The sequence below is a fragment of the Culicoides brevitarsis genome, chromosome 3, assembly GCF_036172545.1.
Source record: "Culicoides brevitarsis isolate CSIRO-B50_1 chromosome 3, AGI_CSIRO_Cbre_v1, whole genome shotgun sequence".
Lineage (NCBI taxonomy): Eukaryota > Metazoa > Arthropoda > Insecta > Diptera > Ceratopogonidae > Culicoides > Culicoides brevitarsis.
In genome coordinates, this window is record NC_087087.1 from 21,330,950 (window position 1) to 21,354,686 (window position 23,737).

The following is a 23,737-nucleotide window of genomic DNA, read 5'->3' on the forward strand; positions in this document are numbered from 1 at the left end:
TGCGTTGGCAGATTTTGAATGTTTTTTTTCTTTATTTAAATACACATTTTAACAAATAAAGTCTTTTAAAGATTTGATACTTGTATACTTTTTAGTAAATTTAAATTATGTAAATAAATCACTTTTTATATACTTAATTAATTATTTATTTTATTAATTAGAAATATTTGATATTTTAGTTATAGAAAAAAATTACGTCCGTCGTGTCTCTGTCTTTTGCACGTAAAAACTGAGCTTTAGTGATTCTCGATTCTTATTTTCCGCAGAAAATTTATAAGAACCGCCTACCAGGGCGTGGCAAAGCGTCAGTTGGTTGTTTTATTTTAACGAAAAATCAAGAGGAAATTTGAAGAAAAACTACTGATTTAATGAGATTGGAGAGGAGTTAAAATCTACACAAACTTTACTGTATATTTTCGGTAAATAAATTGATTATATTGTGTCTGTTTTAAAATAATCGTTTTATTTATACATATATTAGTTCGAAAACGCAAAATTAAGCTACGATTAGTGTTGCTAACTTTAAAAACTTATTGGCATTAATTATATTAAAGTTATGGTACACTTGTTTTAAGTCAGTCATTAAATGACTTAAGTTTGCATAGAAAAAAGTGATAGTTTTGAGTCGTCAAAGTACTATATTTATCGATTTTTATTCATTTTCATTGAATAATTTTATATACATGATATTTTTTTATGCTTATAATGTGCGAATTATATCAAAATATTTTTTAACACTTTGTACCGATTGAATAATGTAACTGGAAGGACATTTATAATAATTAAAAAAAAGAGTTATTTCCGACGAGTTTATAGAAAGTTCATAGCATTATTCTTTGAATTACATTTTGATCTAATTACATATATTTTTTGATTTAAGTCAAACGACATTGTAAGTCACACATTTTTTTTCTTTATTCAGCTTAATTTTTTGTTACGACAGTTTAAAAATATACTGATATAATAAAAGCAGAAACATTTTAAAAGCATAGTTTAGATAAGCCCCATTTAATATTCAAATTACAATTTAAAAGGTTGAGGAAGAAACTGAAAAGAAGAAATTGAACAAGTATCTATAAGATGTATATTGTATAGTATAAAATGCGCTTTCAAACATAAAAAGTTAAGCGTTCGCACATATACCTTACGTTAACTGTTCCTTGAGTTAAGTTATCCTTCCTGAATTAGACGGCCAACTATGCAGCATTTCGATTTTTATAGTTTTATTTTTTTACAGAACGACTGTAAGAACAACAAGTCAGGTAGAATGTCACACTTTTCTGTGAAATGCAGTTGAAAAAGCTTGTGATTGTCAATAATTGTGTCATATGAAACGACGTTTGTTGCATTTTCAACAAATGTTTTTGAGTGCATGTGAATTATGTAAATAATAATTTTTTTAAGCTTTAATTTTTGATTTTTACTATTCGAAAATAAATCTTTGGGAAAAACCAATGATCTAAGTTTTTAACAATTTGTACGAGGCAAAAAAAAAAATTAACAAACTGTTCGCTAAAACTCTTAACTTGTTCCTAAAATTTTGAAATCTAATGGGAATTATGAAGGACTCTATAAAAAATCGATAATTTTTTTCTCTTGGCCTAGCTGGTAAATTTTTTTATGAAATTTTAGAATGAATTTGGACGACAAAGGAAGTGCTTATAAGAGCAACCAACCGTTTTTCACAATTTTTAAAAATTCATAAAAAATAATTGACCATCAAAAATTTGGCCAAAGAAAAAAAATTGTCGAGTCGTATTAATTTATGAATACCAGAATTGTTGGAGTTTTGTGTCGGATAAATTCACTTCCCAAAATTATATTATAAGATAACTAAAAAAAAATCTTAAATTAAGTTAATTTTATACATTTTAAAAGTAATTTTTAAAATTGTAAAATTTCCCCTATTTCTATTAAAATTTCATTATGACTTTTGGAAATTTCCCGGAAACTAGGTTCCCAGGTTTCCGCACTTTTTCCAGGACCGTGATTTTAGACTTGAATGGAAAGTAGTTGAAAATATGTTGACATGTTGAGAAAAATGGTCATCAACTTCAACAAATCGTCAACTTGAAAAATTATTTAAATGGACATTTTGAAAGCTTATTTTTGTTTACCTCATATCTAAGAAAAAAAATGTAGTATTAACCTAGCTGTGGCTATGGCGGTGTGCCAAAAAACGTGTAGGTTGTCAATAGTAAACATAGTTTTTGGAGATTGCTTTGATTCTTGTCTAACAATTTTAATTTTTTTAGTTTTAATTTTAGCATATTCGAGCATTATATAGGATTTTATAGATGGAAAGTTTCTTAGATTTTTGATTTGGCCATGTTGTGATTTTTCGTGATTCCTCGTGAAATGACCCGTATCAAACATGAAACATATCCATATAATATCGTATGGGATTTTAGGCTATTTTAGGAACCGCGGAACTCTACTTCACGGTACTTTAAACAGTGAAATTGTAAGTTTTCTTTCAAGTAAGTTAGATGGTTTTTAGCTTGCAAACTTTCATCTAATGCAGGCATCATTAATATTTTAAGAATTAAATTAAAGAAGTAAATTTCAAAACACATTGGAGTTAGAAAAACTTTTCAGACTTTGTCTCGAACCAAGCCTTTACGCTCGACAGTCCGATAGTTTAACCGACAGTATATTAATAGAATATTCAACTAAAATTGTGACTTGATGGCTGGTCTTACATATTCTATTCTAAGTCGTTTCTAAGTATGTATGTATAAGAAATTAATGACGTTCAGTTTTAAGAAAAAAAAAATCAGCAGATATTCTACGGCTAGATCATAAAAATTTTCCCATGTAATAAAAAAAATCGAAAAAATAGAAATTCAGTGTTAAGTTGACAAAAATAGAAAATTTTCAGGATTTCTTTTCTTGCAAATTCTTGCAAATTTTTAAGAAACAATCTGGGAAAGATATTAAAGCTACGGACAAAATTAACTTTTTCTACATTATATATATTTTTTTGTACTAAATATAAACATTTTTAGTAAAAATGGAATAAATTTTTATCAATAATCAATAAACTGACTTAGCTTCAACTATTTTTTTTTTTTTGAAAATTGAAAAAACTGAATATCAGATGTTCAAATTATGTTAATTTTTTAGTGAAAAAGTTCAAATAAGTAAAAAAAAATATTTTTTTCGATTTTCAAAATTAAGGTACAAAAATATTAAAAATCTTAAGATTTTTTCATGTTACTCGTTTTTATTATAATTATTTGTCATATCCCTGGAATCCCTGTTTTGGATATTGGAAAAATCCCTGGATTTCCCAATTTTATCCCTGAAACAAAAAATCAAATATGACAACCCTACTTATCGGTAACTTTAGGATTTTTTGACTTTGATAATGAATTTCTTGGTCTTTAAATAAAGATATTTGGGAACCGATTTTTGTGATTCTTTATTTTCAGTTATAGAGTTTGTATTCACATATCACATTTCGTGAAAAATTTGAATTTTCCAAAAATTGTCAGACTTACCGTGAAGAGGATGTGATTATCGTGATATAAGTCTTGACTTACCGGTATTTTTAAATTACATTAAAAATTACATAAAATCTTTGTTTTGCACGTTTTAGTGCATGTTTTTGCAAAATATAAGAAGTAAATTCAAATCGAATTTCGACCGAAAAAATCAAAATTTACGATTTTTTAGTTTTTATCGATTTGATGATCTTGGAAGACTGTTACATTGCAGTAAAGCTTATTTAGTAAAATTAAGCATGTGTGCAAAGTATAAGATCAATATCCTTGAAGAAAATAAGTGTTAATTTGACTCAAATCACAATCTTTTTAAACTATGCCATTTTGCATAAAAATTTCTACTATGAAACTTATATTCAACAAAAATCAAAAATCACGAACAAAAATGCTCATCACGGTAAGTCATCCTACCTTTCCTATCCTTTCTTGAAAAAAAATATCTTTAAACAATAGTTTGATGGTTTTAACCCACTAATTTTGTATTTAAGTGTTTTTTTAGCCATCTGATACAAAGATTTGTACAAAAATTATTTAAATTTAGGATTTTTTATCTTTGAAAATTTTATGTCAAAATTTGTCATCCTTAAAATTTTGTTAAGAAAATTGAAATTTCTCGGCTTTTTAAAATAAAATGTTTCAAATTTTTATTATTGTTTAAAGAATCGTAAAACCAATAATTGTATCGTAACCAGAAAGGTTTAAAGTCTAATTTTTGGTAAAAATATCATCAGATTTACAATAGAAAATTCGAAAAAATTTGAATTGAAAGTTAAAATCACGGTAGGTAGTGCATACCGGTAAGTAATGCCCTGACCCTATGTTGTTGTGGTAGCCTTTTAGACAACGAACAATAATGAATTGAATAATTATTCGCAGGTTTGATCTAACATAGAGTTACATGATGTTACGAACGTCGACCACGAAATACGAAAAATATTAAAGTACAATTTTAAAGTCTGAAAAGAACATCACTGAAATGATTGATGTCCTACCGATATATTTTTTTTTACAATATTCAAAAATCATTTTTGAACGCCTCGCCTCGATCGGAACACCGATTTTTTGATTCCGATTGATCGGAACACCGATTTTTTAAGTGAGATGAATGCAATTGATAAACGATCAGCGCCATCTGTGAATCAAATTATCATTTTCATTCGTCTCAGACCTCATCAAAATAATACATATTTAAAAATCATGTTACTTAGTGATTACCTATTACGCTTTTATATCTCGTATACAAACCTAAATCAAAGTACAAAGCTCGTCACACGAGGTTTTTGTCTTCGATTGTTCACGAAAAACAGTTGATCCACGTTGTGTAGCGTTTTACGGAAAAGTACCGCAGAGTAAACGAAACAGAAATCAATTTAACATTTTCGTACCTCGAATTTTTCGAACAATTTTCAGCCGTTTGACCATTACATTTATTTTATATTTTTCCTTTATCAAATGGCTTTAACAACAGCGACATAAATCAATATAATTCTTTAAAAAATTACCAGAAACTTGACAATGATTACTTGTATAGAAAAATAGCGTTTGATTGCGTTTTCAAACAACATACTAGAACCGAATTTCATACTAGAACCAACTCTAATTCATGACTTTAAGAGATGCGGGAAAATAGAAATTAAATAAAAAATATTTAAATTTTTTTATATCCGCTTTTTATTTTATTGGCAATTTTTTTAACAAAATATTTCTTATTAAAAAAAAATTGAATGTATTGAAGTATTGAAGATTCCAATTATTGCAGCATGTAAAAGAAAGATTCAGCTCTGCTTCAAATTACAGATTTTTGACAGTTTATTGGTATATACTGTCACTAGGGCTGCAAAAACTTATGACTTAGGCTTACGCTAAAAAAAATTATGTGACTTAAACTTTAACTTAAGTTATTTATAGTCAAAAGCCTAAATTGACTTTATTGACTATAGATTAAGTTTTTGAAAAAGTTAAATTAAGTTAAGAGTAAAATATTTTTTGCCATGTTGACCAAATTTTGGAAAAATATTACATTTCTTAAAAAAAACATTTAAAAAAATTTGGAAATTACTTTTAACATTTTATTTTCGTGACTTTTACTCAAGCTATAGATCAAATTGTTTTCATTACAGCTATTATAAAACATTTTAAAGTTGAAAATCAGGCCTTAAAATACTTTTGATTTTATTTTTAATAGTAATAATAGGGTAGCAGTAGTAGTAAGTCCTGACTGTAAATTTTTCTTAAAGATCATTAATTTATCCAGTTTGTGTCCCCTGAGTAGAAATATCGGCATTTGAAGTTTCGCTAGCAATTTTTATTAAATGATTTTACTAAAAATTGAAATAAATGAATTGTAAACTTTTTATCTACTTCATATATTATTTAAAATTCAAGAAAATATTATGAAAAGTAATTAGGATTCTTAAAATTGCTTTTTACTCTTTTTGAAATTAAAAACTGAAACTAATTAAGAACTGAATCTTTTAGGCTCAAGTACACCATACTTTTCAGTTTTTATAAGAACATTTACAAATCTGAAATAATAAACACATTATGGTAGTCCGTGCAAAATTATTCTTCTTCAAATGCCTATATTAGTTTTACATTTGAAATAAAGTTGACGATTTTAAACAACTTAATAATCATAATGAACTTAAATAGTAGAGACTCATAATGGCCTTAATTGTATTGATTGTTATAACTTAAATAAGGGCTCGATTCATTTGACAATATAATTTGAGTGCCAATCGACACGCTTAAAATGCGAAACAAATTTTTAACAATTACGTTATGATACACATACAACTAAGCTTTGATTGCAGTTTTAGAAGACATGCAGTTGAAAGACATTAATAGTAAAATATCTTTTACATTTGTTAAATTTTTATAGTACCTACATCTGTCTTTGATTTGTATATTATTTATAAGCATATTGTAACAGTATTGTACAAGTATTAATATTGTAATGTATAAAAATGATAAAACACATTTTTAATAATTTTTTTAAAGATTAAAAAAGAACCAATTAAAGTATCTATTTTTCCTGCTTTGGCTGATCCTTGCTTTACAAAATACTATTAAAATAATATTTTATATTTATTAAAATTTTAATTTTACAAAGTTTATAAGCCGACGCGCTCTTGTGTTAATGAATATATTCAATTTTATTTTATATCTATAAAAAATCGATCAAAAAAAATCTAGGCGTTTTCTAAAACTTAGTGTCATGATAAACCAATTCAGCGTTGACATTTAAACGAGAGAAGTCTCATAAACTTGTCTAAATAAAAAGTAGCTCATTAATTTTTTTAAATAAAACTGTTCATTGTACACATATTTAATTGAATTTCGTACAGATTGGGTACCATTCATTCAGAACTTTAGGTTAGGTAAGAAAAAAAATATTTATTATGTTTACTTGTAAACATTTTCGAAATTACATTTTACAGAAAATCAAAAAAAAAAAATTGACCTTATCCCTGTAGCCCTTCTGACGCCTCAAATGAATGGCGCCGTAGTATGTGTTTTAACAATAACATCTTGGTCGTTAACTAAAAGTCAATTATATTTAAACCAAACAAATTATCTACCATTTAGTTATTTTAATACAAAAAATATCAAGCCGGTATCTTTTTGAGCTTTGTCGGCAACTATCGACCAATGCGAACGCGAGTTTTGTGGGATTGGTGGGAAAAGCCACTCCCTTTTTTGTTTCCAAACTATCTGATCAAACGGGTTTGCATGATAACAGTTATTGCTCGTTAGCGTTGTGAGTCAGTTTAGCTGTGTATTTTGTCTATCACAATTATTAAAACATATTAAAAAATAAATCGGTTACGCTAAATAGTTGTGTCACGTGATTAGTAATCGATCATGTATTTAAAAGTAAAAAAATAATTTGCTTATTTTATACATAAATAAATAGCGTTTTGTTTCAAATTGCTAAACATAAGATTGAGAATATTTGACTTGGCGAATTAAGCCAAAACCAATAAGTGATTACCTGAATTATGTGAAAAACTCAAGTGAAACATAAAAAATTATAAATTACAAAATTTCATCAAATATTCCTTTTGTAAAAAAAACTAAATATGATTTGTACCAGTCCTCAGCCACTTAGTCCATCATGTTCTGAAATATCAGTAGGCTCACCTAGTCCACCACCAATACAAGATGATTATTTTCAATCTTATAAAATATCGACAATTGATGAACCTAATGACCATCATCCACCAAATCAATCATCATCCAAGTTAAACAACGACAGGAGAAAGAGTTTCAATATAGCAGACATTCTTGGTCAAAATAACAAAATAGAGTCGATAGAGTCACAAAGTAAAATTGTGAGGCCTTGGGATCCACTTAATGTTACAACTACTATAAGGCCATTTTTTCCTCCGTCTTTATTTCAATATGAACAAAGACTTGCTTTAGATTATCATCACCAATTAAGTGAACATTTCAAAGCGCATGCACAGTTACTGCGACATATTCATTTTGACATAATCCCATCTGAAAGTGGATCAGACAGATCCAGTTCTGTGACAAGTGATTGCTGCTCACCTGAAATAAATAAACCAAGTGAAAGTAGCGGCTCCCTGAATAGTCAACTCCCAGGATATCAAAAAAATAAAAGCAATAATGAGACTCCGTTAGATGCACTCCTTCAAATGACTAACAAACCATTTACTGAAACACAATCCGATGGAGGTGAGTTGAAAAATACATTATAGAGTATTGTCTTCTTTATTGTGTCAAAAGTACTTTTGAATTGCGGAGAGGTAGCCTACCGAGTCACATTTGATCCAATAAGGTTTTAATAAATTAACGGTTGATATAGATCAATTAAAGTGATCATTTTATGTAAAAAATGGTTTTATGTAGATATGTAACAGAAATTAGAAGGCAAATTGCGTTAAAAAGCTTTAATAAAATTATTTGTAAAACTGTTTGTGAATTTTAGTTTGGTTGTAAAATCTATCGAAATCAGGTTTATAATATAAATTAAATTACTTTGAATTTTGATTTTCAATCTTTCAAAATTAATGCCATTTTCCTTAAGTTTAACAGTAGGAATTATAAAATCTTAAGGATTTTGGATTAACCCTTATTTAACAAATTAAGTTTCTTTTTGAATGTTATACTAAAGAGAAAGAGAAAATTTGATTGTAAATTTATTAATTACCTATTCGTATATTGAACAGAACAAATCTGTGGCGAGATATTGGTAATCACAATTAACGACGGGCTTGGTTAAACCTTGAAATGTTTAAATTTTAAATTAAATTTTTACGAAAATGAAAATGGATCCATTTATTTTCATGATAAACAAAACTGTACGTTAAAGGAACTTTTAAAACTATTTGACTTCTGGGTGAAAATTATCTTCAAAATATTTGTTTATTTATGGCTTACATTGCATTGAAATTAATTTTCACAAAAAAGTCTAGATAAACATTTTTAAGCGAACATTTACATTTGCAAACTCGAATTAACGTATATACAAGGTGAAATTTTGAATAAATTATTTTCCGGGTGAAAAGGATAAATCGCACAACTGCAGTTTTTGACAAAATTGAGTTAAGAATGAGAAATATGATTAAAGACGAGTATTTTAAGATACATTGAGAGATTTTCAAAAATTTTGAAAAAATATCAGTTTTATTTCAATATGCCAGATCGCACAATTGCAACGAAAAGGATAAATCGCACAAATGAATACTAATTGCTAATAAGTCAAATTTTAAAATTTCTCCAAATCATTTTTTGTTTATGTTTTTGTGTTGTTTAAGCCTTATTATTGCATACAAAGTCCATTTGAACCAAAAAATTTGGAAAAATCTTGAAATTAGAAGAGTTAAAAAATCTAGTTTTCATATGAAATTTTGTGCGATTTATCCTTTTTCTCAATAAAAAATTTCTCAAAACTACCCCTTAGAGATAAGATAAGAGATTTTTCTGCACAAAAATTGTTTTTATTGGCCAATTATTTACTTTTATTTTACTTTACTCAAAATGCGATCCATGTTGCTTTTTATTGCATATCAAAATATTTTGAAAATTGATGATAGATACTAATGAAAATTATATTCTTCAGAGTGAAGTCTGAATATTCTTTTGGTTTGCTTACTTTCATCTGTTTATTTAATATGCTTTTTTCTTCCTTGAGAACTTTACAAAAGAGCATTCTGCAGTATTTCTAAAATTCATAGGCTTTATTAATTGGATTATTATTCAGCCTAACATGTTAAAAAGTCATAATAAAAAAAATTTGAATCTGAACGTTTAATTCCAAAAATTGAAGAAATACGACATGGGAAAATAATTTAACATTTTTTCGTAAAGTGGGCGCCATCCATTTACGGCGTCGGATAAAAAGGGACATTTTTTGACCCCCACCCCCCCTATAATCGGAAACCGTTGGAATTTAAAGAACCCCCTAATTTACGACGTACTTTTTAGCAAAATATCCCCCCCCCCTATCAAGAATAATTGTTTAAAATTTAGCTCAAATTTATATGGAAAATTTTGTGAAAAATTGTACATGTTTACTCAGTAAGTTAAAAAACAGATCACAAAAGTTTGAGGCGCTCAAATATTACTGAAAAACTGAAACAAAAAATCTTAACTATAGAGAATTTATACAACGTCGTATTTTCCTTTTAAACCCCCCCCCCTCCCCCTACGTCGAAATCCATCGGAAATTCATGGACTTCTACCCTCCCTCAAACTTCCGACGCCGTAAATGGATGGCGCCTAACGTATAAAATGAAAATTTGTAAAAATGTTGTCTTCAAATTGTCAATAAAATCCTTTATTTTTTAAGATATATGTATCCAACAAACATTCAATATCGTTGTTATCACATTTGCTTCCGCAGAACATATACCGAAATTGGGCACATTGAAATGTGGCCAAGTTGTGCTTCCATAGAATGCTTTTTGATCCCTTTAAAAGTACAAATGGGCTTTATTTTTCCGAATTTGTACTGATCTTATCATGTAGGTACAAAATATTTTAGTATTTATTTCCCGGGCGAAAAGGATAAATCGTACAACTGCAGTTTTTGACAAATTGAAAAAAAAAATCCGTTTTTGAGCTGTTAAAATTTATTTATAAATTTCTTCATTTTCAAGCTCACAAAAGTAAATCATTGACCAATAAAAACAATTTTTGTGCAGAAAAATTTCTTATCTAATCTCTAAGGGGTTTTGGGAAATTTTTTTATTGAGAAGAAGGATAAATCGCGATTTTTAAGTTATTCAATTTCAAGATTTTTCCAAATTTTTTGGTTCAAACAACACAAAAGTATAAACAAAAAATAATTTGGGGCAATTTTAAAATCATGCTTATTTGGCTCAAATTTTTAAATAATTTTTGAAAATCTTTCAATGTATCTTAAAATACTCGTCTTTAAGCATATTTTCTTATTCTTAACTCTCTCTCTCTTATTCTTAACTCAATTTGTCAAAAACTGCAGTTGTGCGATTTTTCCTTTTCGCCCGGGATTTTATTTCAAAATTCTTTTTTTTTCTATTTATCCAAATTTAAGACTCTTCAATTTATCTTTTTATTCAACCGGAACCTTTTCTGGTTTTATAGTAGTTTTGAAATTTAATTTAATTGGATTTGAACATGTTGAAAAATCCACTATATGAATAAATAAAAGAGTTCCAATAAAATAATGCTCGATTTATAAAATAATGCAAACAATCGTCATAAATGAATCAAAGTTGTTTAAATAACTACAAATACCTGAAAACACATAGTGATTCGTTTGAAATTTCGTTTTACTGAAAAAATTCGTATTGGAATATCTCTCATACAATATTTTAAACAATTTGAATTATACTCAAGAACAAAAAAAAATTTTTTTTGCGGTAACAGAGAAATCCTTCTGTAGGATGAAAAAGGGCCTAAAACTAAACAATTTTCTCCTCTACAGTAAAGGTTAAGGCTTAGAGCTTTTTCTCTACAGCCAACTGAAGTTTCAATGTATTTCAAATGTGAGAGATTTACGAAAAAATTAACAAATTTACTTTTTTCGACATTTCGAGCGTTTTTTTTTCAAAAAAAAAACAGGAAAAAGCAATTGAATTGAATTGAAAAACCAGGAAAAATTTAAAATGTATAAAATCTGAGTAGGGGAAGATGGGGTAATTTCAGACACGGGGCTATGCTCAAACAGCCATTATCTTCAGTTCCGGATCGAAAATACAAAAACCTAAATATGCCAAAATTACGGCATTTTAAAGCCAACTGAGCTCCCAAAACCAAATTTTGAGATTTTTTTTCAAATTTTGAGTAAATTAGGAAAATGTGTTTTTGAGGGTTTTTTTTTTGTAAATTTTCAACTTTTAACTAAAATTGCCTAGAAAAATATAAAAACTTCAAAGAAAAAATAATTGTGAATTGAAATCATAAGTATGGACCCTTGTCTACTTATTCCATGTAGAGATTTTAAATTAAGTTGAACCATAAAGAGTCCACGGACCTAAATGTACTTAAATCCGAAATGGGGCACATTTAGACATTAATACATTCTGGCGAATTTCAAAAAATTTCCACACAAAATACATGAAAAATTACAATTTTTTTAATTGGCTGTTTGATGGACAAAAAAAGTTCATATGGATAAAAACGGGTTCTAAATGTCCTCCAGAGTCCTAAATGTCCTGCCCCATTCATGGGGCACATTCAGACAAATGATTTTTTTTGGAAAACCGCTCATATCGAGCAAAAAAACAACAGTTGGAGCAAAACTGTCTAACAGTAAATTAAAGTTAACATTACAAGCTACAAAATTTTTTGAATATCTTTAGAATGCTATGATATCTATCCAGCCAAAGTTTTCTATCTGAATGTGCCCCATCTTCTCCTATGTCTAAATATGTTTTTTAAATCTCCTTCCAAAAAAAATAAATAATTAATTTAAAAATAATTAGTATTGTTCCCGGGAAAATCATATTTTTCCATCTTTGTGTTTAAGCATAATAAGTGTTAAAGTTTTGGGTAACTTTTTAATCGGTGTAGGATGCTCGCATCATAATGTGCTTTTAAGAAAAGCGGAATTAAGAAATATGAATTAAATATGATCGTTTAAAAGCGATCAACGATGATACCGCTTTACAAAAATCATGAAGATATTTCATGAATTATAATGCTCAAATCTTATTTGAGTACAAAAAACCGTTATTTGTCGCAAATCAGAATAAAAAAAATCTTGTTTTTTTTTTAATTTTACAAATTTTAGAAAATGCTCAACTAAGTTTTATCGATTTGATTGTTAATAATAATTAAATCTTATTTTTTACTAAAAAAGGTTTAAATCTAAGAAAACCTTCGAAAAATTATAACAGTACACATTTTTTTATTTCAATTTTCCATGAGTTTTTCCGAAAATTTTGAAATTTTGTCAAGTTTATCCGATTTTTAGTGTTCTACCTTTGTACCTACATACACGCTAATTTGAGAACATTATTATAGACTTATAACTTTGTAAGATCAAAATAACTTTTAAAGCTTATTTACAAAAACTAGTACGGGTATTTCAAAAGTCCGTACATATGTTCTGGTTTTTCAAGGTACGGTACTTCACGGTAGGCCAGAACTACTAAATTTTTAAAAGTCCACCACCAGAAAATCTGAGTATAGGAAGTTGTTTGGGAGGCCAAATGCTCTTCAGAAAACCAAACCTTCAAATCCTGGATTGAAAAGTTGATATACTGTTGGAAAGTAGAGACTTCAAGCTTTTCAACGCATATACTCATGTGGATGTAGCCTCGTGTTCTCTATCCGCCATGGGGTGAGAAAGTACGAAAAAGATCAAAAACTTCGGTTTTTTAGTGATTTTCAAAGGAAAAGTAGGGCAAAATGGGAATGTTAGTGCAAGTTTCATACATGATTCAATCGTACATGTTCCAACAAAATACGTGAAAACACTTGAATTTTCTAAATATATTAATGGCCCATGAGATTTGGCATTTCATGAGCTATTTTAGTGAAAATTAGCCTCGGAGATCTCGTACGAAAGCCATTAAAAAAGCAAAATATATAGGTATATTTTTTTAAATTTTTATTTTGAAGTATTTACACTCTGTTACTTTATTTAACTTTCGATCATTTTTTAATTCTTTTAGAACGCGAGATAAAAAATAAACTGAAACTGCTGATTTTTAACAATTCATAAAAATATTAGTATTTCAAAACCAAATGAGAAAAACAAAGGAAATTTTAGTTTTTTGATAACTAAGTTTTATGAATGCTTCTGAAGGTCTAAAAAGTGCTCATCAAAAAATTTAAAATCACCGGTTATCGCGCCATTTTTAATTTTTTTTTTTCAAAACTTAGTATTTGTCCTTAAAGTGCTTTTAAAACTACACTTACATGTTAAATTTGACATATCTAGTCCTGAGACTTTTAGCCAAAAGCAAAAAGAACTCTTTGTTTCATAGGTAATTGAATATAATTCGTTTTATTTTAAATTTTTCCGTGACTTAAGCTCGATAGGTAAGATGCGATTTTTGATAAAAATAGTTGTTTGTTAATTACCACTCTTTAATGAGGATTTTACAGTTTATGTGCTATGCATGTTTAGCTTCCAAATTCTTATAGAGTGTAAAAATGCTACAATTGTAAGCCAATATGTATCAAAATTTTAAGACAAAATTTAAATTTATAATGATTTAGTATTGTTTATTTTATTAACTAATAGTAATAATTCGCAAAAAAATCGTTTAAAAAAAGTGAGAAAACTTTAACTTTCATCCTAAATTACTAAAAAAAATGTACGGATTCACAGATACTAATCAGTTTTACACTATATTAAGAGGCCAAAAATTACATTGCAGTTTTGCAGTGAAAACGCTGATAAAGAGCATTATAGATTATAGTTTCTCATTAAAAATTGTTTACAATTTTGGTCTAATTTTTTATGCACAAATCATAAAACCATGAATATGGTAAAAAAAACACAAAAACACGATAGTGCAATCCCAAAAAAATGGAACAACGATAATGATTAATTACCATAAGAAAAGGAGGAAAAATTCAAAATATTCGTCAAATATTTTAAAATAAAATAACTACCAACGGTTATAAAAATTTGTCCTAACGTTGATTATGACATGTAAAATAACTTTAAAACACTAAATTGAATATCAATGCTCTTTAAAATTACTGAAAAATATGAAAAAAAAGTTCCATTGAGGTCCAAAATATTGTGAAAATATTGTAATAATAATAATATGTTTTATTGTCGTGTTCTTCATAATTGTACAATTTTTCTACGGACTAAGTAATCTACTGTAACGCCAGGGAGGTGGCTTCTAACAAACTAATTTAATGTACAATGTTGTCAGAGCAAGATTTAAATTTTTATAACTGTTTTAATTTATGAGAGGAAAATCTCCACAAAATTGTGAAAATATTGTGCAAAGAAATCAAAAATCGAAATTACACTTTTTACGCCATTCTTTTACAGAGTAATTTACTAATAGGTAATGAACACATTAAGAACAAGTCTTATTGATAAATTGATTAGATATATATGTAGACATATAAAATGTTGAATAAAAATCCGTTTCAACTATAAATGTTGCAATTTAAGAGTATGTCTCGTTATTTTATTCAATATATGATAAATAATTATTATTCCGAAAACCCTTTTAAATTTTGTTCATATATGTATGTATTTTAATTGTATATTTGTACAATTTATTTTGTGTGAAAGTATACAGTACATGGTGTTAGGTTTCGTTATTAAAAACTTCATAATAATGTTTAGTAATTAGAATGCGTTGTTATGGAGTTTGTAATTCATGTGGAAAATCAAGAAACACATGCAAAACATTCAAAAAAAAAATATATATATTATGTATTTTTACAATTTAAGACAAGAAGTTCCTTATAAAGATATCACATGGCAACCACATTAAGAATAAAACATTTTCGAGATTTGAGCGTTTCCCAAATTTATCGCAAAAGTACATATCCGCATTTATGTGTGTTTATAATTTTTATTTTTGAAAAATGCGAGTTTATGTTAATGATATCGTCTGTCTGTGTAAAAAATTTTTTAAATAGAACAAATTTTAAATTCAATGTGATAATTATTTGCCAAATTCTATTTAAGGTCATCGGTATATTTCAGATCATAGATCGATTTTTAAGAATATAACCTGAAATTTTGCCTGAATATTCCGACTAGTGTATGCATGAAAACATTTTTTTTAAAAACATGTTTAAACTCGAATTCTAGGCTGATTTTTATGCTATTAGAAAAAACATGATTTTATTTTCCATTTGAATTTAAGTCAAAAACACGCTCAGAGTGGCTAATAACCTTTTTATCAAATTATATCGGTGCGGTAACCAATATCTGATTCCAATAATATTGTAACCAATATCGTTTGATATTTCAGTGTGGTCCAAGAATTTTTTACACACTTAATCCATTCACGCCTATTGAAAAAATGAAAATATACATAAATTAAAACAGTCTTAGGATTTTGCTAAATATTATGCTTTCCATTTACTAATATGTATTAAATCATTGAATTTTATACATATTTTGTTTGCTAAAGCTTTTGCGATATAGCACTATTAACTATCAGAATTAATAAATGACGATTTCTAATTCAACGTCTTTGCGACGGCCCTGGTATTTCATTAAATTAGTTTTTTTGAAATACACACTATAATTCTTTAATTATAACAACCATATCAATTATGTCTATTCAAAAGTACTCTTTTTAAAATTTTCATGCAGAAGGCATATTAAAAGAAAATAATGTTAACTTCATTGTTGTAATTTGGCCTCCCATATAGAGAATAGAGTTATTACAAGTTTTGATCTCTACTCTCATGATTGTCGGCGGCTTTGATGTTCTTCCAATTAGCTTAACCGACACCTTAGGCCGCGGTATCTTTTGACGGCTTTGAATGAAAAGTATATATGGTACATTAAAAACATTAAATTATAAATGAAGAATTGTAGCAGCCTTAAACGCACAAAAAAACTGGTTATTAATTTCTTTGTGTGTGTAATATCCACACTAAAAGTTTATTGCAAGATCATTCATTCAGTAATACATTTGCACCTATATGTTCACTAATACAGTAAAATAGTGCATTTTAAAAGTTCCTCTTAACCTTTCAAGCGTGTTCGTTAAGAAAAATTGAGTATTTAATTTTTTACTGCTGTAAATATTTTCTCTATGTAAAACTAAAAGATTTAACCGGATGAAATTTTATTTTAGAGAGACAAATATCCGCCTTTTTTCCTCTTTTTTTAATACAAAATGTATTTTCATTCAAATTATTGTTCAAGTGATTTTACCTCCTTGTGTTTGTCTAAAAATGTATTTTTACATTGAATGTAAGAAAATTCACTCGTATTAGACACGCCCCATTTTTATTAAAAGTGACATTTAGTTAGTTTAATCAATTTATATTGATGTTGGTATTTATTACTCGTTCCTTCAAAACAATGGACTCCAAAATTTACGAATACATATAAAAAATGTAATTTTAGAATAATAAATGTATTGGCACTTAAAACTTAATAGATTTTTATTCCCTACTGTACTGTTAGACTGTCGAATTTTCAAACTAACATAGTTCTTTTTTTTCTATAAAATCACAACAAACATGAAAAAATAAATAAACAAATTTATTTAAATTTCAAAAAAAAAATTCTTAGAAGGTCTTCATACTTGTTTACTGAAAATGCCACATTTTAGATATTTCATAATTAATCAATCAACACCACCGTTATCCAAATGAATAAATTAAAAATATAAAACAAAATATTAATTTTTATTTTGAATTACTTTTACTTCAATTGAAAGATGAACTATATTGACATATAGTATAATACCCAGAAGACTAATTTATTTGTTTTAAATTAAGGAAATCAACCAAATGCTTTGGATAAATCTTTTAGCACATTATTTTGATTTTATTCAAAAACTTGGTTGTTTTTTTACTGCATGTCGAATTTATTTTGAAAATATGGTTCGTCATTTTGTATATGTGTCGTGACAATATACATATATAGAAAATGTTATTGTGAAGATAGCACTAAACTAAAGCCTTTTGTCTTACATTTCATGTCGCAACTTCTAAGAATAAAAAAAAGTTCACTAATTTTTAACCGTTCCTTAGTTTCCAGCTTTGCTCAGTTTCTAGTTTCTATCATCATCATCATCATCATAAATATAATAATAATATATGTTTTATTGACTTTGTTTTTCGTATTTACATAAGTATTTACAATGAATATTTCCTTGAGACACTATTTTTTACAATATCACAACTTCTATTTTTTCCATTTTTTTTCAATTTAAATTTTCATTAAATATAATTCATATTTTTTAATTTTGTTTCATTTTTTCCTTTTTTACTTTTGGTTACTTAAATAATTTAATTAATATTAAGGAGATCATTTTCAATTTTCATTAAATAACACGGTCCAACAAATTATTTCGAAAAATTCTTAACAATTCTGAAATCTATTGGAGTTGATAGAGGACTAAAATATATTCGATACGTATTTTTTTGTTAAGCTGTAGCAGGTCAAATTATTTTTTTATGAATTTTTGAAAAATTTTAAAAAGGTTTAGTTTGCTCCTCATGTCATCTCGATTTTTTGATTGAATTGTGCTTGTTTGTGTTTCTAATAATTAATTATTTGAGCCATTTCAGGCACTTTTGCCAAACAAATTAGTGAGATTTAGAGAAAAATTGAAAATTATCAAAATTATTTAGTTAAATAATAAAAATCAAAATAAACGTTTTTTTAAAAGCTTCGAATTTCTTATAAAAAATTATCAAAACAACTTAAATAATTATTAGAAGTATAAATAAGCACATTCTAATCAAAAAATTTTAAAACTTTGACCCAAATCGAGATGCCATGAGGAACAAATTAAACGTTTTTCAAAATTTTCAAAAATTCATAAAAATATAATTTGACCTGCTACAGCCAAACAAAAAAATACGTATCAAATATTTTTTAGTCCTCTATCAACTCCAATAGGTTTCAGAATTGTTAAGAATTTTTTGAAATAATTTGTTGGACCGTGTAATTGTCTATTTTCAAAATGCGTTGTGAATTTTTGCATTAAGTCATTTATCAGTTCTAGATTTGTTCGGAGGTGAATTTCGTCCGTTGATGTTCTCCAAGGTACATCCAGTAGCATTTTGACTATTTTATTTTGTGTAGTTTGCAATTTTTTCTTGTGGACGGCAGCACAATTGTAAATGATGGGTGAGGCATACGTAATTATGGCCCTTATGGGTACAAGACTTTGTGCAAGAGAATTTTCCTGCTTTCATTAAGCCTTAACATCCATCATCATACATATATAGCCACTCTTAAAACTTGAGATTTTACAAAAGAAATGACATAAAATTAAAAATTCATTATTCATACCCTCAAATTGGCCACGAAAATATCATTTTTTTCAAGAAAATTTTTAATTCATGGCCAGTTTTAATAATTAAAAAAAAAAATTTTTTTTTTACTTTATAAAAATTTTGTAGTTCATACTCTTTTGGAGTGCTCAATTTCAGAATAATGCCCAACTTCTGATTTACCCATTTTAGGAGCTCATTTTATTTGAAAAACACCAGTTTCAAAACTTGAAATTTTCATGGAAAAGAGGTTCACATCGTTTTTGCAATAACTTTAATGGTAAAGCCTCTTAATTTCGTTTGTATGAAAAAATCAGTTCCACTCAGGAAATTTGAATCGACCTACCATGATTTGATTTTTCTAACATTAACAAAAATTTGACTAACGCAATCTTCCATTTAATACAATTTAGAGGTTTTTGTATTGATCTGACAAAAAAATTTACTCAAAAATCAATGATCATTGAAAATTTTATTAAAAAAAATATATAAAAAATTATATTGAAAAAATATATGTATTAAAAAAATGTTATACAAGAAGTTTTTAACTTCAAAAATAGATCATTTATATTCGTCAAGTTAAAAAAATAGTATAAAAAAGCTAAAAAATAGTAAAAAAGCGAACTAAAAAGGAATAAACAAGAGCCTTGTGGTAACAAAGTCGGAAAAATTGCCAAGTAAATAAAGTTACAAAATTTTTGAGAACAAAAACTTGAATATAAAGGATTTATTTCAGAATAAATATTAATGCTGACGTAGACTGAAATAAATCCTTTATATTCAAGTTTTTGTTCTCAAAAATTTTGTAACTTTATTTACTTGGCAATTTTCCCGACTTTGTTAAACATTCCTTTTTAGTTCGCTTTTTTTACTATTTTTTAGCTTTTTTTTACTATTTTTTTTAACTTGACGAATATAAATGATCTATTTTTGAAGTTGAAAACTTCTTGTATAACATTTTTTTAATATATTTTTTTTTAATATATTTTTTTAATATATTTTTTTAATATATTTTTTAATATATTTTTTTATATATTTTTTTAATATATTTTTTTAAATATATTTTTTATATATATTTTTTTATTTATTACTTTTTAGTGTTGTACAGAAGTAGTTTTTAACATTTATTTAATCATAAAATCTCTAAACACTAAAAAATGACCCACAGAAAATTCATTGTAGTGACCGCCTTGGGTTAAGAGGTGTCATTTGTATGGGAGGTCCATTTTAGAGAACCTCAGGACAAAAGTGATGTATGGCAATGTTGTGCGTCTCAATGAGACAAACATTTCTGCATCATTAGATTTTTGGAATTTGCGTTTATTTTCCTTTATAATTTCGAAGTCTTATATGCGGAAAATTTTTTGTGCATTGGGATCATGTCTCAATTTCACAAATGGGACCTAAGTTGAGCAAAATAAGCATGACCTGTAGAACAAATGAATCTTCTATCTTTTAAATATAAAGCCGTGAGAGAGGTTCCAACATACTAACAGAAGCCTCATTGACTGAATATAAAGGATCTATAAAAATCACGATAACTTTTTATTTTACGTAAATGAAAACATTTCAAGTGTTCTTCCTTTTAAAATGTCCAGAAACTTTTAATCAAACTTGAAAATAAAGGTAGAGGATGCTTCACAATAGATAGTGAATCGATGCTACTGTTTTACTGTAAAATAAATTTAATCTGAAAATCTAAATTTTACCGTTAAAAAATTATTTTCTATTAATTATTTTTATAGCTTTAAAGAAAAAAATTGATTTTCGTTTTTGATGAAATCAAAAAACATCCTGTGAGTACGAAAAACTGTATTGTAATTAAAATTTATTGCCATGTTATCCAAGTCTTTATTACGAAAGAAGTGAATGATCTGTCTTTATTAAAATAATTTGTCGCCAAATTCTTTATGAAATTACAAACTAACTTTATCTCCCCTTCAAAATAAATATTTGTTCAGTGTTATATTTATGCAGTCCAAAATCAAATAACATTATCGCAATTATAAGATTATTTACGCATTTTCAACTAAATATTTTCGTACAATTGGAAGTAGGGGAGTGACGAAAGTGAGGTTTTTGATTTTCTTTTATTGTACAGGTTGGCAAATATAATTTAATTTAAAGCATATGTTCTAAACGATTAAATTCATTGCTTATTCTTTGTATCTAGATGCCTCTTTTAAAATCGTGTAATAAAAATACCAAGTCTTACAGGATATATTACTAATTACCGAAAAATAACATTGTTTGGTAATATCTTTAATTTTTGAATGAACTAATTTTTTCCGTTTTCCAAAGATTTGTTCTGATATAAATCAAAGAATCTCTAAAACTCGATGCTACTAATTAACCAAATTTAATGTCTTTTGTCTCTCTATCTCGGGAAACATTAAACTAAGGAAAATTTTTGAATAAAAAACGAGAATGAATTGCATTCGTTTATAAAACGAATGACTCGACCGCATTTCAATGTGTTCAATTCCATGATTTTTCACTTTTCATTTTAAACAACTCAACATTTTAAAATTTTTTCAAGATTTTCCGATTTTCCATGAATTCTCCAAGTTTTCCCGAAAATTTTCCACTAATTTTAATCGACAACATTTTCCAACGGAGGAACACTAATTAAAATTTCCAACGGAAATTTTTTTTAAATAAGCAAAACTTATTCAAAAAGAATTTGCTAATTCAAACAAAATTAAAGTATCACACTACACAGACGAATGGACGGACGACATCACGAGCACAATATTGCATTTTTTAAATGTGGTAAAAACCTTTGAAATAAAGTTTTTTGTATAGTAAAAATTTGTAAAAGCTCAAAGCTTTAAGTTGATTTCAAAGCTGAAATTTTTTATTTGTAACAATATCAAATATTTAAATAATAATTTTTTTTATTGAATTTTAGATCAATCACATTTGAACCTTTTCTCAACACGATCTCAACCAAAGAAAAAACGAAAGTCCCGTACAGCATTTACAAATCATCAAATTTTCGAACTAGAAAAGAGATTTTTGTACCAAAAGTATTTATCACCAGCTGATAGAGATGAAATAGCAGCTTCGTTAGGATTATCGAATGCACAGGTAAGTTTGCAAAACAAACTATATGTAAATTATTACCTAATATAAATTGCCATATGTATTTTGCAATAGTATCACTCAAATTCTGCTAAGGCGAATCTTTTGAAGAGTTTTAGTGCTTAGGAAATTCAAAATTTAAGAAAATTTCACAATTATATCGTCTAAAACACACATGTGATTTTTTTCGAGCTGCAAATTTTATGCCCTTTTCAACCTTATGTAACACTTGGTTCATTAAACAGCTAATTGGACCTCAAAATTTGAAAAAAATTTTATTTTTGATGAAAAAAATTGTCGTTATCGACAATTCAAAAAAAAAAAAATGAGCTACATGATTGTTTGATTTGTCAGACCTTAAAAGTCCAAAATAGGTATATCAATTTTTTACGAAAAATTTACATTTTTCTGACTCCCTTTAAAATTGACCAAATTCAAAAAAATTTTTTTTTTAATATGCGTTAAATTTTCCGCTGAATCTTCTCGTACCTAGCAGAAACTTTGAAGTTGTAGTGTAACTTATGGAAGTTACCTTGCAGAATGTCAATGAAAACCCTTAAAAACTTCAAAAGGTCATAACTTTTAAAAAGTTCAGGTCACCAGAGGAGATCGAGCCCGTTTTGTTAACAGCTCGAGGGCTACTTTGAGAATGCCAAAGGCAGAGCCCAAACAAAGGGTACTTTTTTATTTTCTTGTACAGTGAATGATCTGCAATTTTTTGTATTTTCTTAACAATACTTACTTTATTTTTTTATTTAAAGCATCGCTACTTGCTTTCAAAAATTTAGAAATTAAAAAACTCAAAGAAGAATTTTTGGTCAATAATCAATATTTTAGTTGTTTTTATGGTATCTCCATTGAAATTTGATAATTTAAAAACAAATCTTAGATAATTTCAACTCAAAAATTTAAACAAAAAATTATGAAAAAAAGTTCATGAAAATATTTTGAAATTGCTTAAAACCAGAAACATACCATAGAAAAATATTTTATAATGATAAAGAGTTCTTTGTCCGTCGGTAGTATTAACTAACTAATAGAAACAACCTGAATTAAAATACTGAATAACACAATTACTCAAGCATTTTTGGTGCTAAATATTGAAATGTGATATAACATTTTAACTACATTTTTTTATTTTTTCTTTTAGGTGATAACGTGGTTTCAGAATCGAAGAGCGAAGCTGAAACGAGATATGGAAGAGTTAAAGAAAGACGTTGAAACTGTCAAAGTGTTAACAGCCCACAAAAGCTTTTTGGAGAATGTAAATGATATGAATATTCTTAAGAAAAAAACATCTAATGATATAGTTCATAATGATTGTAATTAAAATAAATTGATTATTTTGCCATTTGAAAATCACAATAAAATAGTTTTTAATAACTGCACAACACAAAATTTTATCAGATACTATAAAAAACTAAAAAAGTCTACATATACATTTTTCAAAAACAAAAACAAGTAGAAATGCCTGAATTTATTAAGTAAAATCGAATTACACAACTATGTTTTGTCATTGGATAATAAATGTAAGAAATTAATCATAAATAAAATAATATCAATAATAACAACAATCGTTCCGTAGTTTTACTATATACCGTGAATACTCTAACATAGGGCACTCAAAATTCAAATATGTATCTATACCAACAAGAGAATATTTATTTTATAATAGGACATATCAAAATCCAAAATTCATTAATTTTTATTATGATTTAATAAATATTTTTGAAAATTAA

The 23,737-nt window shown here is 26.9% G+C and overlaps 1 protein-coding gene across 1 annotated transcript; it reads left to right on the top strand.

The window, feature by feature from the left end:
* Positions 1-7,588: 7,588 nt before the first annotated feature.
* LOC134835330 (homeobox protein vab-15) lies at positions 7,589-23,328 on the top strand. Its single transcript, XM_063850204.1, has 3 exons — positions 7,589-8,207; positions 21,826-22,004; positions 23,149-23,328. Exons 1-3 carry the CDS (start codon positions 7,589-7,591, stop codon positions 23,326-23,328), a joined length of 978 nt encoding a protein of 325 aa, XP_063706274.1.
* The last annotated feature ends 409 nt before the right edge of the window (positions 23,329-23,737 follow it).

Bases quoted from the DNA above. Each gene is read 5' to 3' on its own strand.
- LOC134835330 (XM_063850204.1), top strand. From the start codon at position 7,589: ATGATTTGTACCAGTCCTCAGCCACTTAGTCCATCATGTTCTGAAATA. The intron at 8,208-21,825 runs GTGAGTTGAAAA...ATTGAATTTTAG, and splicing joins TGAAACACAATCCGATGGAG to ATCAATCACATTTGAACCTT. The intron at 22,005-23,148 runs GTAAGTTTGCAA...TTTTTCTTTTAG, and splicing joins TAGGATTATCGAATGCACAG to GTGATAACGTGGTTTCAGAA.